Genomic DNA, 16,824 nt, shown 5'->3' with positions numbered 1-16,824 from the left:
TGACTGACTGACCAACAGCAAAATGCGATAATTTTTCACTGACCATCTAGTTATTGATGATGGCTCTCCTTCTCACTGGACGCAGGGCCTTCATTACGTGGCTGGCCAACGGCGACACCATCCGAGTCTTCAAGATGCTCAAGAAGGACGATTCCTTCTCCTTCAAAGCTGCTCACGACGACTTCCCTCTGAAGCACAAGGCCCCCATCCTCAACATCGGCATCGCTGAGACGGGTACGGAATCATTCACTGAAGGAGGGTCCAGTTTGAGTCTTAACCCATTTAGGCCTGACCTCAACATTTAAAAAAAATCTTCTAAATCCTCCAGTTTTCTGAAATAAATATTTTCACGATTTTTCAAAAATAGCAGACCTACAAGCTCGTAGCGTGCCACTCGGTGGCGCGCTATGAGCTTGTAGATCTGCTATTTTTCAACAGCTAAATTATAACGTAATGTTTAAAACACCAAAAGGGGTTCCCGCCCAAAATGGGCTAACGCCGTCGTGCTTGTGAGATTATTTGACATTGAGTAAAACACCAAAAGGGAACCCCTTTTGGTGTTTTAAGCGTTATGTTTAGCTGTTGAAAAATGGCAGATCTACAAGCTCATAGCTCTCGAGCTTGTAGATCTGCTATTTTTTATTTAAAAAAAGTGTCGCAAATCTTTTAATATATATTCATTCAGAGTGAATGTTTTAACTCAAATCTTTGCTTCTGGGAGGTCCCTGGAACTTGAAGAGGAAGGTAAAAGCAAGCACTCGGTTGAGTATTTCCACGTCATAATGTCATGGGTGCACGGTTCTGGAACATACAGTCTTATAGAAAATAATACCAGCACTCACGTAGTATCCTGGAAGGAAAAAGTTTTATTTTGTTTCCCCCCAGCAGCAAACAACAGTCAGGACGTTTCGGCCGGAGGGCCTTCTTCAGCGTCAATCTAGAGAACACTATGTAGGTGTCACTTATAAAGAGGACCTAGGTGTCACGCACATAGCGGTCCGGGTGCACCACAAGTTATCTCAGTTTACCTCATACAGGACATCATCATTTTGCTGTTACATAGTTTTTAAAAAGAAGCATGGTACTTATTAAACAAGAAACGGTAAACAAAGAAATAAATAATCACACACAAATAACAGTGTCAATATTATGTATATGGGATCCGTCAGGATCTACATTAAAGACAAAACCTAACCTGTGCAGGTCTCTAGGACCCCTCTATAAAGACAGACCAAGTTTTTAACATTCTTAGAAAGATAATAGAAAAAGTAGATAAAGCACACATCAAAGTAGTCCAGGTCCCTGGAACAACATATTTTCAGATGGGGGGGGGGGGGGTCCGCAGCGAAATACGGATAATTCTGGGAGTCCTTGACATGAAAAGGTTGAGCGCCACTGACATAAGAACATTGTTTTTTTTCAGAAAACTGTCAGGATTTAGAAGCCTTTCTTTTTTTTTAAATAATTTAAATGGCTCTAAACCGTTTGTCTCCTGTCCCTCCAGGCAAGTTCATCATGAGCGCCTCCACTGATACCACCATCTACATCTGGGACCTTAAAGGAGACGTGCTGGCCTCCATCAACACCAACCAGATGAACAACTCCTACGCTACCATCTCCCCATGTGGAAGGTCTGTTCGCTGTGCTTCAGCATGTAATATATTACTGTAATACGCTGCCATCTCCCCATGTGGAAGGTCTGTTCGCTGTGCTTCAGCATGTAATATATTACTGTAATACGCTGCCATCTCCCCATGTGGAAGGTCTGTCCGCTGTGCTTCAGCACGTAATATATTACTGTAATACGATGCCATCTCCCCATGTGGAAGGTCTGTTCGCTGTGCTTCAGCATGTAATATATTACTGTAATACGCTGCCATCTCCCCATGTGGAAGGTCTGTCCGCTGTGCTTCAGCATGTAATATATTACTGTAATACGCTGCCATCTCCCCATGTGGAAGGTCTGTCCGCTGTGCTTCAGCATGTAATATATTACTGTAATACGCTGCCATCTCCCCATGTGGAAGGTCTGTTCGCTGTGCTTCAGCACGTAATATATTACTGTAATACGCTGCCATCTCCCCATGTGGAAGGTCTGTTCGCTGTGCTTCAGCATGTAATATATTACTGTAATACGCTGCCATCTCCCCATGTGGAAGGTCTGTTCGCTGTGCTTCAGCATGTAATATATTACTGTAATACGCTGCCATCTCCCCATGTGGAAGGTCTGTTCGCTGTGCTTCAGCATGTAATATATTACTGTAATACGCTGCCATCTCCCCATGTGGAAGGTCTGTTCGCTGTGCTTCAGCATGTAATATATTACTGTAATACGCTGCCATCTCCCCATGTGGAAGGTCTGTTCGCTGTGCTTCAGCAATACAATATATTACTTTCATTCATTCATATTTTTACAACGAACAAGTGAACGGTAGGGCATTAACCAAACGTGATTTTTGATAGTCGACACGACTACCATCAAAATCGATTTATAGTCGATTAGTCGGCGGTAAAATATATTTTTTTCCATCCAATCAAGCATTAAAACATTGTGTTCTGAAACGGCCAGCGCGAGTGAAGGATTAACTGCAAAACAGAGCCGGTGAATGCAGGCCGAGTGGAATAGTAAGAGAGTGGCGACACGCTTTGATCTCACCACAAAGCGGGGTGCTATGGGCTATAGTTCCAAACATTGGAACTATCCCATTGAGATATAATGAGCACTTCCGCATTCCATTGTTACAATGGGAGTCAACGCTAGTGCCGCCACTCTCTTACTAGATTACGCTGAATGCCGCTCTGATTGGCCGAAATTCACATCAGCTGTTAAAAGTCAAGTTGCAAGTCCACAATGACTCACGGATGGACGCGATGTTGGAGAGGAGAGGAGGAATGAACGATGCGATGATTTTCATACAACCCTAAATGTTCAACAACAAGTTACAACCACAGTTCCTTTGGTTTTTAGAAGGAGCTACAAGCTAGGAGGAGGTTATGATTACATACTAGGCTTGCTAGCTAGCAGGCTTGCCAGGCTATGAATCAGATGATCAACTACTTCACTCCATCGCGACTATTATAACTATGATCGCGCGGCATAGCTGTTTGTTTTTAATAATGCCGCACGCCTGCACTTTTGTTGGATAAGCATGAAGAAAGATTAATAAGAAAAATAAACATGAAATCACGGCAAGAGCTACTGTAGTTTGACTGTCACCAAACTGGATATTATTGGGCAGAGTGAGGAGGGAGTCGAGGGACTCCTGCTAGACTACTGTACCGGACGAAACGACGACACGTCTCCAATCTAACTTGTTGAACAAACTACAGTAATAAACTCACCAATAGTAAAAGTATTTACACACTGTAGTTGTCCCCATTGAGCGTATGAGCCTATGAGGCATATGCTGTTTGAAAATCTGTCTTAAATGCTATTATGCTGCCAGTGCCACCGCCGCCCACCGCACCTACACGAGTGACGGTGACGGCAAAACCCACGTACAGTCGGCTTGTATATGATATGAAAACAATCAGCCAGGAATGGATTAGTACTTAAGTTGGAGAACTACCAACAAAACAACAGAGCTCACAGCTGCATGTCTGCTGTAAAAAAAAATAAAAATCATAAGAAATATTAACGATTACTCGATTTTTGATGCACAGTGTCGACTACCGTTTTGCTAGTCGACTAATCGACTAATCGATTTTTATGTTAATGCCCTAGTGAACGGTATGGTTAAAAAGGTTCTAGGTCGGCCTGGGCCATGGCTCAGCGGTCCAGACACCTTGGCTGGTAATCCAGTCCCATGGCAGTGTGCCACAGGTTCGACTCCCGATCCCGACGGCCTTTACTGCATGTCTCTCCCCCCCCCCCATCTCTCTCTCCATTTCCTGTCAGCCTACTGTCTGTCCCTCCATAAAAATCACACCCGTGTGAACTGAGTGGTGCAAGGTCTTATATAGCCTGATCAGCAGTGGTCTGACGTAATGTCAGTGACCATAGCAACTCGTTTTTTTGGTTGCTAACCATAGCAACCATGCTCGTTTTTTTCGGTATGAACAAACACGGGTACACGGGTACCCGGGTACAAAGCCAGTTGTTGGAGTGGTTTGCACCACTCAAAAATATAAAATAAAGGCGAAAGCCACAAAAAGAAAACTTAAAAAAAAAAGTTCTAGGTCACCATCAAGACAAATCGATGAGCTATAACAAGCTCTTTTGGGCATTAGGTTGAGTGGGGGGGGTTATATACTGTTGTTGCTGAATCACGATACTAGTAAAAGGCACAAAATGGTGGTATGAATGGAAGATTTAAAGAGTGAAGTCTTAAAAAGACAAAAGAGTGGCCGCACACACTGATAGCCAAAGTGCCGATTATTTATTAGGATGCAGAGTAGGAACCAACGTTCTTCAGGGTATATGGAAAAAACATTTCAAATCACATATATACATAGAGCCAGGGCTCAACATTCAACCAATCACATACTGATATTGTTGCGGGCAATCAGGATCAGCTGTCTCACATTCCTGGGTTATTAGGGAGGAGTTATGCCTCATGAATAACATATGAGACTCTGGAAGGTTAATTCCTTGTCACTAATGAATGGAAGATTTGACAACTGAATTTTCCCCACTGTACTATTGATAGGAATTTTAAGGTAGTAACTTTTGATATTATGCACATTATTGTACCATTGGGGACACTGTAGTGACTGTACCCAACAAAAGAACAGGAACAGGAGCCCATCAGCTCTGTGCTAGTGATTGAAGGTATTGTCCGTGTCGCTGTTTGGTGCTTCCTCAGATTCGTGGCGTCCTGTGGGTTCACCCCCGACGTGAAGGTGTGGGAGGTGTGCTTCGGGAAGAGCGGCGAGTTCAAAGAGGTGACGCGAGCCTTCGACCTGAAGGGCCATCAGGCCGGCGTCCACTGCTTCGCCTTCTCCAACGACTCGCACAGGTACCGTACGCTTAATCCGTGAAAGGCGGGAACCCCTTTTGGTGTTTTAAAGCCTTATGTTATACTTTTAGCTATTGAAAAATAGCGCGGCACCAAGTGCCGCACTACGAGCTTGTAGATCTGCAATTTTTTTTTAAATCGTAATAATGTGGCGCAAATCTTTTAATAATTATTATATTCTTTCAGAGCGAACGTTTTTAACTCAACTCTTTGCTTCTGGGGGGGGGGGGGGTCCCTGGAACAACATATTTTCTGATGGGGGTCGGTGGCCAAATTCAGATAATTCTGGGGGTCCTTGACATTTAAGAAATTGAGCACCACTCATCATAAAAACAGGGTTTTCAGAAAACTGTCAGGATTTAGAAGACATTTTGTATAACTTAGTGTCAGGTCTAAATGTGTTAACCCATGGAGAGCCGAGTGGTGGTGTTGACGTTCACCATAACACTGGATGGGATGTAGTCTTATAGGCCCAAATCACATCAATTGGTCGAGACTCGCAACCAAACGCTTTTAGCGTTCGTCCAAGTGGTGTGATCGATGTGTCCTGTTGCGAGTAGACTCATGTAGACGCAAGTGATTCAATTGGTTCAATGCAATGGTTGCTTGGACGCTATATGTGTGCATGGGTCTACTCGCAACCGTTTGGTTGCAAGGAGTGGCGTGGCGACTGGCGACCCATTGGTGTGGTTTGGGCTAGGCTGATGAACCCCTTTACACACACACCACGTCTTCAGAAATCTCAACGGTGAATTGTTTCAACATAGACTCAGATGGGGCTCAGCGGCCCAATACATATCATTGTTTTGGCGTCTTTGACATGAAATATTTTGAGAACCACTGATATTTATTTCAGAAAACTGTCATGATTTTAGAAGACATTTGTGACCAGATTTGACTGAGAGACTGCCATCATGCAAAATTACAGCTTTTCACCAGAGGCAGACTCTTAACATACTAGAGCATGTCTGAAATAAGTGTCAGAGCTGAAATCGACATGTAAATATGAAATAAATGCTTAGCTAGGTGTAATGTTAGAGAACACAGAAGTGAACCTTTCAAGCCTGTTTTCTCAACTCGCTGTTTCTCTGCAAGACATTACTCTATAAGCCATATCTCCAAAACTGGTGGGTCAAACTGAACAACCAATATGTCAATTTGAAGCTATGATTCCCTGCTTTCATATGACATGAAAAAACGAAAATTCAAACCAAAATTTTGGAAACCATTGTACGTTTGTGAAGTTGTGCTTTCCATTGTGTGTCCCCAACCCCCCCCCCCCCCCCCCCCCCCACAGAATGGCCACCATATCCAAGGACGGCACGTGGAAGCTGTGGAACACCAACGTGGAGTACAAGAAGCAGCAGGACCCCTACGTGCTCAACACGGTGCCCTGCGACTCCTCGGAGGGCAGCCGGGTGGCGCTGTCGCCCGACGGCCGCGTGGTGGCGGTCAGCCACGGCTGCGGCGTGGCCATGTACGACGGCGCCAGCGGCCGCCTGGAGGAGGAGCTGCGCAGCGTGCACGGCGAGGAGATCGCCGACCTGCGCTTCGACGTCACGGGCCGCTTCCTGGCGTGCACGGGCGACCGCGCCATCCGCCTGCTGCACAACACGCCGGGCTACCGCGCGTGCATCCGGGACATGCAGGACATGCTGAGGAAGGCCCAGAACGAGGGGCTGAAGGAGAGGCTGCGGAAGCAGATCGAGGACGCCCAGAAGGCGCTGGACGGCGTGCTGACGGCCGCCGTGGACGACCAGTGTTAGGAGGACCTTAAGAGTATATGTTAATAGAGCGTCGAAGCCTCGCCCCCCTCGAGAGACGTTTCAGAAAGTATTTATTTAAAGATGTTTACGCCGCGGACAAAGCCATCTCTTGTCGTGACAAATCATGACAATAAACACAATGTTTTGGGCCAAACAAAAAAAAAGCTCTTTAAATAAATACTTTTTGAAATGTCTATGGGAAAAATGCATTGGGATTAATTTCCTGGGCCAGGCGTCGTCATGAAAGGGGGCGGGACTGTGACGCTCTATAGAGACGGCACCGGGAGGAAACCCTGAGGCGAAATGGACATAGTGGCCGAAATTGTCATTGCAGCTGCTGGAGCCAGCACTGGTCCGTTGACTATCATTGCGCACGTTCATGTTATTGGGGCCGATGACACGTGAGCGCTATGTTGCATACGTGAACGCGCGCAAACGGTGCAATGATAGTCAACGGCACAGCGTGTATTTACGATTTGGCCCAATGCCATCCCAGAATGCACTCTGTTCCTAACCGGAAGGAGGAGTGAAATCGCCTCATGCGCTTTTGAGCAACTTAATGTAAGTGGATGGGAGGAGAAATCCGGTGCCGTCTCTATTAATATATACTCTAAGGCTAGGACTTGTTGACCCCACCCTCCCTTCCCCCCCGGCCGGCTCCTCCAGGTGCTGTCGTTGGAAAAAGGGTGGTTTCGTTGTCGAGTTGCTCTCTCTCCCTACCGGGAAGGTTAGTTTGTTGGGCCCTCGTGGCACAACACTCGAGCCACACTCGCTTTAACTCCATGGTTCTCGAACATTTGAATTACGACGAGCCCACAGGGCTTAAAGTTTCTCAGTCCTGGGGACGGATTTCAGTCCTGAGGATTTCATAGGGGTCATTAATGAGATCAGTGCAGATTTGCAAAAAATATTTTTGTCTTGGGATTTTTTTTTGGCTTTAAGCCCTGGGAGCCCCCCACAGCTCTGAGAGTGTACAGAGCCCCCCACAGCTCTGAGAGTGTACAGAGCCCCCCACAGCTCTGAGAGTGTACAGAGCCCCCCACAGCTCTGAGAGTGTACAAATGGAACCAAATGCATGGATTAAAATTCTCGGTCGACCCCGACCATCATTTGATTTCCATAGAAGCCCAGCGTGTCTTCTGTGAAAGCATGTTGCGCAGAGAAAATGGCCTACCTATCGCAAGCTCTCATTGCGATGATGCATTGAGAGCTTTGAGATAGGCTATTTTCGGTTATTATTTTAAGATTGGAGCATTTTAAGTGGTCAAACTAGTAATGTGTTCAGAAGCATCTTCCATAAAATCTTAATAGTCTCTGCTATTTCACATAAAAAGCTAATCAATTTGCAATTTCTTCACCTCGTTGGCAGTATGTATGTACAATAGCAGGAACAGTTATTTTACATTTTGTGCAAAAGATTTTACACATTGTGTAAAAAGATTTTATATGTGGTAAATGCTAGGGTCAATAGAACTGATCACAACGACACGTAGGCCTGAAAGAGACATTTTGAGAATATAGAACAACCTATGGTCTCACTATGTGTTGTATTTTCCCGCCAAACGACGCGGATCCGGGAGGGAAACATTTACTTTTAGAATAGCATGGATTACGTGTTATCCTATAAAAAATCCAGTTCAGGGGAGGAAGAAAACGAAGAAAAAAAACACGGTCTAAAGTAATAGGGCGGTAAGGAGTGACTGAGAATAATGTAATATCTAATAGTTATATAAGGGACCTCCAGGTGTAGAGGGAGAGGGAGGGGGTTCCAAAAGGAGGCGGGGATGTGGGCCTTGGTTACTTCGATTGTTTCAGCCGTTAAACTGTTGTTGAGGTCGGTCTGTGCCGTGTGGCAGGCTGTGAACCAGCGGGCTTCGGGGTCGTGGCATGCTACGTTTTTTGAGGATGGTTATGAGGGCATTAATTTCAACGCGATAATGTATTTCTAATATTGAGTAACATTGGGATAACCATGTACGGGAGGCCTCTTGGAGCCTTTGGGTAGTTACAGAGTTGGCGCTAAGGGGCGTGACGGATTCAGTGATCTCCTCTAGTCTAGAGTGGTAGTCGCCGGGGAGGACATTATGGTGATTAAATCGGACTATGTCCTCCATACGGTGGGTGGCCTTGAGGAGAGAGGCCAGCGTGATTATGATGATGTCCGGAGTGAGTATCGGGTGGGTCGTAGCGTCAGCAACGCGTGGCATGGACGCGGGCGGTGTGGGTGACGAAGCCCCACTAGCGTTACTCGGGATCACGGGACGGTGAGAGGGCTGCATGCTGTGGTATGCGGGGGCACGAGAACATGGGGAGGGAGGAGGAGGAGAGGTCGAGTCTCGTGGGTTATGGCGTAACGGGAGGTATCCGGGAAGTGTGGGGTCACATCCGGGGTATGGTGAGAATGGGGAAAGGAGGTGGAGGGGAACTGTAAATCATCCCTTTTTGAGGGGGTCTTGGTACTACCATCAGGAGTGGAGGAGGGAGTAAAAGAGAAATTAAGTTACGTTAATTGATGTTTTATATACATGTTTTGATCTGATCAAGTCGAAAGGCTACTCTCATTAGCTTCGGGTGGCTATCTGTTGTTGTCCATAACACTGGACTGGCGCCATCTTGGTCTGCGCGTGCACACACACACACATACACACACACACACACACGCTTTCAGTCGCCTTCATCTCCAGTTCCTTGTCCCGACCCGCAGGCGGCATTTCTGATGAATCTGGTCACAACGAGGCTTATTCCGCGGAGCATATCGGCAGTGGTGGAAAAGGTACTCAATTGTTTTACTTAAGTAAAAGTACCAATACTGTAATTTAGAACTAAGTAAAAGTACGGAATTGAAGATGTACTTGAGTAAAAGTACAAAAGTATCGGCATCAAAATGTACTTAAAGTACTACAAGTAAAAGTTCATATTGCAGAACTCCTAATACTATGGACTATGGCTAGTTTGGATCCATTGGTTTGTTTGTTTTTTACTCATAATTTTTATCCCACGATTTTGTAACCCATTTTTTCACCCAGAGTCAATTATCTAATGTAATCCTGGGTGCTATACACTTCCTCTGCCAAAGTTCAAAATGTGTAGAAAATCTATTGAAAATAGCCGATCTACAAGCTCACAATGCGTTGCGACGCATTGTGAGCTTGTAGATCGGCTATTTTCAAATGGCCGAGATGTATAGGGTTGAAGTGGTTAATTTAAAGTTTTCAAATTATTGTAGTGGAGTAAAAGTACAAATGTTGGCTCCAAGATGTAGTGGAGTAGAAGTAAAAGTACTGGAAATTGGAAATACTGTACAAAGTACAAATACCTCAAAATTGTACTTTGTACAATTGTACAATTGTACAAAAGTATAGTACTTAAGTAAAAGTACCACCACTGCATATCGGTCGCTCTAATGGCGCTGGCCTGTGCTTCTCATCGGCTAACGAGAGATCATCACCTAGTCCGACAACACACACACACACACCATTATGTCAACATCCGGTTCCAGTCGCGGTGTTTTGGATCTTCAAAATAAGGGTTGAACTGGGGGAAAGTCCTGACAATATAATAACAATGTTTTTAAATTAATCGTGACTGTCTAAGGCAGGGGTGGGCAACTTTGACGTTGGAGAGGGCCACTATATTTCCACACTCACTCCAGAAGGCTACATTGCATATTTCTGCTTGTAGATCGGCTATTTGAATTGAAATCCTGAATTGTTTTTTGCAACTGAATGGCTGGAAAATGGAAATGAAGAGTTTACATATAGTACACATAGTACGTGCATATACACCTTCCCTAATGATTATATCTGGTTTCAGTATTTATTTATGGTGTATTGTCTCTATTATTAAGGTTATTGTAGCAGTCAATTTATATTTTCTATGGGTTAATTAACAAGAAAAGGCTGTGCAATTTATGACACAATCGGCTGCTGGGTCCAGCCTGTATGCTTCCAGGTTGACTGCTGTCTGCTCTGAGTCTGTACTGTGATGACTGTAAGACCATCTTTCATAGTGAAAATGTCTTCATGTTGCATAACCTTCCCTGACTTTAAACACCCATTTAGAGTTTTCTGAAAGCCCTATGTTTCTATATCAGTGGTTCTCAAACATTTTCATGTCAAAGACCCCCCCAAAAATATATGTAATTGGCTGCTGACCTCCATCTGAAAATATGTTGTTCCAGGGACCCCCTCCCCCACCCCCCCGGCAGAAGCAAAGATTTGAGTTCAAAATGTTCGTTCTGAACACGTTCCGCGCTATGAGCTTGTAGATCTGCTATTTTTCAATAGCTAAAGTGTGTGTGTGTGTGTGTGTGTGTGTGTGTGTGTGTGTGTGTGTGTGTGTGTGTGTGTGTGTGTGTGTGTGTGTGTGTGTGTGTGTGTGTGTGTGTGTGTGTGTGTGTGTGTGTGTGTGTGTGTGTGTGTGTGTGTGTGTGTGTGTGTGTGTGTGTGTGTGTGTGTGTGTGTGTGTGTGTGTGTGTGTGTGTGTGTGTGTGTGTGTGTGTGTGTGTCTCAGCGCTAGTGTAAAGGGCTCCTTTACTGTTTGAATAAAATTGCACATTAGGACTATGGGCCGATTCATACTCCTATTTTACCGCTGTAGTGCCGAAATGATTTCGGCTCGTCAGAAATTTTCAGTAGCACCGAAGAGCCGACTTTAGGACGGTACCCGCCCCCCGAACCTCAAATGACGTCACATCGTAGGCTCTACAGAGCCGAACCGACTTTTATTCGGCTCTAAAATAGGAGTATGAATCGGCCCTTTGTCATACAAACCTTTTCCGTGGTGAATGTTTGCCTTAATCCATGCAAATGGACTCCAACACATGTCACTTTGGTTCCATTTATTTGTACACACTCAGAGTTACAGACCTTCAAGGGTCCATTGGGAACCCCCTCATGTGGATCTCCTGGACCCCACTTTGAGAACCACTGCTTTGACTGACCAGAGTGACCTCTCTCTCTCTCTCTCTCTCTCTCTCGACATCTGTGAATTTTGCTTCCCATCCTCTTCATTGAGTGACCTGGTTTTGACTCTTTTTGGGGTCAGAGATTCAAAACGGTTTCAATTAATAAAAAATGTTTTTATGGAACAACACTGGTTTATTTTCAATTGTTGTCTGATATGAATTAAGATACAGTTGAGTTGTATTGTAACGTCAACAACATCCACTTATATTGCAGTACATGTCCACGTTAAACTACAATGATAACATTGCGCAAATTATATCCATGATATAATTTAAAATCCATGTTTCTATGTCAGTGCTTCTCAAACATTTTCATGTCAAGGACCCCCAAAATTATATGTAATTGACCGCCGACACCCATCTGAAAATATGTTGTTCCAGGGACCTCCCCCCCCCCCCCCCAAACATTTGGGCCACATTTTCACGATTTTTAAAAAATAGCAGACCTACAAGCTCGTAGCGCGGCACTCTGTGCTGCGCTATGAGCTTGTAGATCTGCTATTTTTCAATAGCTAAAGTATAACTTAATGCTTCAAACAACAAAAGGGGTAGACGATTCTACAAATGTCTTCTAAATCCTGACCACTTTCTGAAAAACCCTATGTTTCTATGTCAGTGGTTTGAGCCCAAAAAATATATCTATAGACCCCCATTTGAAAATATGTTGTTCCAACTTCCAGGGACCCCCCCCCCCCCCCCCCCCCCCCGAAGCAAAGATTTGAGTTAAAAGCATTCGCTCTGATACAGATGACTATATCGTTCACCATTGCACTTTTTCTTTTTCTTAACCTGAACCTTAACCTGAATACGCGTCTGTGTCACATTTTAGCTTTTAACCACTTTAACCATTATTTTAAACTTTAGCTGTTGGAAAATAGCAGATCTTTTAATTGTGAAAATGTGGCACAAATCTTGGATATATATTATATTCTTTCACAACGAAAGCTTTTAACTCAAATCTTTGCTTCTGGGGGGGGTCCCTGGAACAACATATTTACAGATGGGGGTCGGTGGCCAAATACATATTATTTTTGGTGTCCTTGACGTTAAATGGTGTGAAAACCACTGATTTAGACATTTGTAGAATATGGTGTCGGGTCTAAATGGGTGTGAACTCTGCCTTCGACTTGACTTTTTTAAAAGTATATTTTATAGTTCAGTTATAGTGCACTGCTCAGTGTGGAAGGCCCTTTAGAGTTGTTCCAACATGTTTGTCCCAAACAGCAACATGAGGTCCTTGGTTTGGCTCTTGCTCTGCTCCAGATGGAGTGGAGAACTGCTCTGCTCCAGATGGAGTGGAGAACTGCTCTGCTCCAGATGGAGTGGAGAACTGCTCTGCTCCAGATGGAGTGGAGAACTCCTAATACTATGGACTATGGCTAGTTTGGATCCATTGGTTTGTTTGTTTTTTACTCATAATTTTTATCCCACGATTTTGTAACCCATTTTTTCACCCAGAGTCAATTATCTAATGTAATCCTGGGTGCTATACACTTCCTCTGCCAACCTGGGGGGGTCAGCGGACTGACCTCTTGCTTCCTTCTATGCATGAGGAGTCCAAGCAGCTTCTTTTCACCTGACAGGGGGGAGTTAGCACGTGGAAGGAACACGTTATTCCGACCAGTTCCTTTCCCCTCCATCAGGCGCCCCGGCTGGCCAGGGGGAGGTAGTTTAGAGACAAGTTCCATTCCCCTCCATCAGGCGCCCCGGCTGGCCAGGGGGAGGTAGTTTAGAGACCAGTTCCATTCCCCTCCATCAGGCTCCCCGGCTGGCCAGGGGGAGGTAGTTTAGAGACCAGTTCCATTCCCCTCCATCAGGCGCCCCGGCTGGCCAGGGGGAGGTAGTTTAGAGACCAGTTCCTTTCCCCTCCATCAGGCGCCCCGGCTGGCCAGGGGGAGGCAGTTTAGAGACCAGTTCCTTTCCCCTCCATCAGGCGCCCCGGCTGGCCAGGGGGAGGTAGTTTAGAGACCAGTTCCTTTCCCCTCCATCAGGCGCCCCGGCTGGCCGGGGGAGGCAGCTTAGAGACCAGTTCCTTTCCCCTCCATCAGGCGCCCCGGCTGGCCAGGGGGAGGCAGTTTAGAGACCAGGATTACTGCATGTTTTTGTGAGGGTACCTACCCTAGGGCAGGGGTTCTCAACCCGTGGGTCGCGACCCCCCCCCCGGTGGGTCGCAGAATTATTATTATTAATATTTTTTTGCAACTGAATGGCTGGGAAATGGAAATTAAGAGTTTACATAGTACACATAGTCACAGTGCATGCATACACTTTCCTTAATGATTATATCTGGTTTCAGTATTTATTTATGATGTATTTTCTCTATTAAGGTTATTGTAGAGGTTAATTTGTATTGGGGGTGGGGGTGGGGCGGGGGTCACGAGACATGGCCAAAGCATTTCCGGGGGTCCCTAGCCAAAAACATTGAGAACCCCTTCCCTAGGGGACACGGGGAGAACATGCAAACGCCACACAGAAAGGCCCTTTCGCCGACCCCACCTGGGGTATGGGCACTGATGACGCGGAGGAGAGAACACGCCACCAGCACCCACAGCGTCCCCAGCGGGAATCAAACCCTGCAGGACCTTCTAGCTGTGAGGCGACAGCACTACCGACTCTGCCACCGGTCGGATCCATTGTTTTCAACACTGTAACAATTAATTCCTAACTAGGCACAGTAAGTAGTAGTCTCTCTCTCTCTACGTCTCTCTCTCTCTCTCTCTACGTCGTCCTCAGACGAGCCCTCCATCGGCGTCTCCAGTCATCTCCCTTCTCCATACATCTGGCCAGCTCCTTTGTGCTTTCTGCACCAGCATCTTGTTGTTCAGACCAGAGGCGTATCTACAATAAGGCGAGGGCAGGCGACCGCCTGTCCAAATCCATTTCTGGCCTGGCCAAAATCCATACAATGAGGAAAAAAAGAGGACAAAAACAAGATCTGAGAACTATTACTGGACAGCTGATTGGCCGTTGCGGTAGAGCGCGACCCTCAATCACCCATTGGAATGTAAATGCATGCCTTTCAGCCTTTGTATCCTACTCGTTAATCAGTAGCTGTTCCTTCACATAGAATACACTATTACAATATGCCTACTTATCCAAAACCAAGTCTGACCAATGCATGGCAATTGAAATCTCGCATGACGCACCCGTGGGTACATAGGGCTCTATTTTCGTCACCGCTAAACCCCATATCCCTAAACTTCTTCTTCTTCTTTTTACTATTTTGACACAACATTTTTGAATAGTTCAACTAGCCAATCTACATTGACATGTTGTGAGCTTGTGGACTGGCCATTTTAACTATTCAAAAATGTTTTGCAAAATAGTAAAACAAAGGCAAAGAAGTTTAGGGATAAGGGGTTTAGCGGTGACGAAAATGGAGCCCCTAGTCTTTGGGAAACAATGCTCTAAAGTGGTTCCCAAACTGTGGTGCGTGAGCGCCCTCTAGGGGCTAGGGGGTGTGCGACATGAAAAGTCTAATGGTGGTGCTATGGTTTTATTATAAATATATTAACATATGCCAATATATGGCAAGTAATGCAGAATATAGCCTATGCTGCATATATTATGCCATATTCAGGTTCATATATGTGCATACATGGAAATGTTCTGTGTCTGAGTTTGCCAAAAAACAACTTGACACAAGAGTATTTGTTAATTGCTTCTTCCCGCTTACCTCCCTAACTTTGACTTCACTTTACAAAACTAAGCCAAACTCAAAAAGACACAAATTTGAGTTGGAATGGATATGTTGAAATTAGGGTAATCATATGGTATAAAAGGTCAGATCGTGGGTCATGTTACCTGATTGAGTTAGAGAAGTGATCGTAGGTTTCTCTCCCTGCACCTGCAGTACAGTACAGTACAGTACAGTACAGCAGGGGTTCTCAACCCGTGGGTCGCGACCCCTCGGGGGGTCGCCAAATTATTTTAGGGGGTCCCCAAATTATTTAAAAAAAAAAAAAAAAAGATTTTTTTTTAAATTTTATTTTCACGATTTTTCTAAAATAGCAGACCTACAAGCTCATAGCGCGCCACTCGGTGGCGCGCTATGAGCTTGTAGATCTGCTATTTTTCAATAGCTAAATTATAACAATGCTTAAAACACCAAAAGGGGTTCCCGCCCAAAATGGTTTAAGGTTATTGTAGCAGTCAATTTATATTGGGGGTCGGGAGGGGGCGGGGCGGGGGTCCCGAGACATTGCCAAAGCATTTCCGGGGGTCCCCGGCCAAAAACGTTGAGAACCCCTGCAGTACAGTACAGTACAGTACAGTACAGTACAGACAGGCATTATTATGCATGTGTCTAATCTGTCACCTTCTCTTATGGGGTGTCCCTCATGGCACAAAATCCTTTCCAATGGTTGTTCTACAAATTATCTTTTAAATCCTGACAGCTTTCTGAAAAAACAATGTTTCTATGTCAGTGGTTCTCAAACATTTTCATGTGAAGGACCCCCAACAATGTATGTAATTGGCCTCCGACCCCCATCTGAAAATATGTTGTTCCAGGGACCTCACCAGAAGCAAAGATTTGAGTTAAAAACGTTGGCTCTGATTTGAGGCACATTTTCACGATTTAAAAAAAATAGCAGACCTACAAGCTCGTAGTGTAGCGTGGCACCGAGTGCCGCGCTACGAGCTTGTAGATCTGCTATTTTTCCAACAGCTAAAGCATAACATAATGCTTAAAACACCAAAAGGGGTTCCCGCCCAGAATGGGTTAATACTGTATGTGTGAATTTAGGGGTCCTTGACCTGAAAATGTTTGAGAACGATGCACTGATTTAGAGAGCAACTGTAACTTGCATGATGGACGGTGCTGGGCTTAATGATGGAATACATATCAACTGTAACTTGCATGATGGACGGTGCTGGGCTTAATAATGGAATACATATCACAATAACGTGTGTGTAATACTGCATGTATTTATACGGTCCTTTGGTTCTTTGTAGAAATATTGGCGATTTTATCATTACACCCCAAGGGTGTTAGTTATTATTTTTCAATGTTTTGAGTATAGTGAAGTAGAATGTATATTTTTTTTCAATAAATTGTGAGTTTAAGAGTTTAATACTCCAAATCCGTGGCTAATCCTGACTTTTAACATTTCTGCTTTTGCAAATCATATAT

At 44.9% G+C, this 16,824-nt stretch overlaps 1 protein-coding gene across 5 annotated transcripts in view; it reads left to right on the top strand.

Moving 5' to 3' along the window:
* Positions 1 to 16,824, top strand: part of tbl2 (transducin beta like 2) — a 545,946-nt gene that overhangs the window by 8,211 nt on the left and 520,911 nt on the right. Inside the window, exons 4-8 of one of the 5 annotated variants that reach the window (XR_013790621.1) lie at positions 86 to 234; positions 1,505 to 1,631; positions 4,806 to 4,958; positions 6,256 to 6,754; positions 6,997 to 7,048. Coding sequence is in view for 3 of the 5 variants with exons in the window: in XM_079507870.1 (XP_079363996.1) it covers positions 86 to 234; positions 1,505 to 1,631; positions 4,806 to 4,958; positions 6,256 to 6,724 (898 nt within the window). In the remaining 2 variants the exon portion in view is untranslated. Of the gene's footprint in view, positions 1 to 85; positions 235 to 1,504; positions 1,632 to 4,805; positions 4,959 to 6,255; positions 9,786 to 16,824 lie in introns of those variants that run through there. The other 4 variants (XM_079507870.1, XR_013790620.1, XM_079507871.1 and 1 more) reach the window with 4 other exon arrangements.

The sequence above is a fragment of the Electrona antarctica genome (genome assembly GCF_951216825.1).
Source record: "Electrona antarctica genome assembly, chromosome: 8".
NCBI lineage: Eukaryota > Metazoa > Chordata > Actinopteri > Myctophiformes > Myctophidae > Electrona > Electrona antarctica.
The sequence above is the reverse complement of the archived record's forward strand: the minus strand, read 5'-3'. Positions and strand labels throughout refer to the sequence as shown.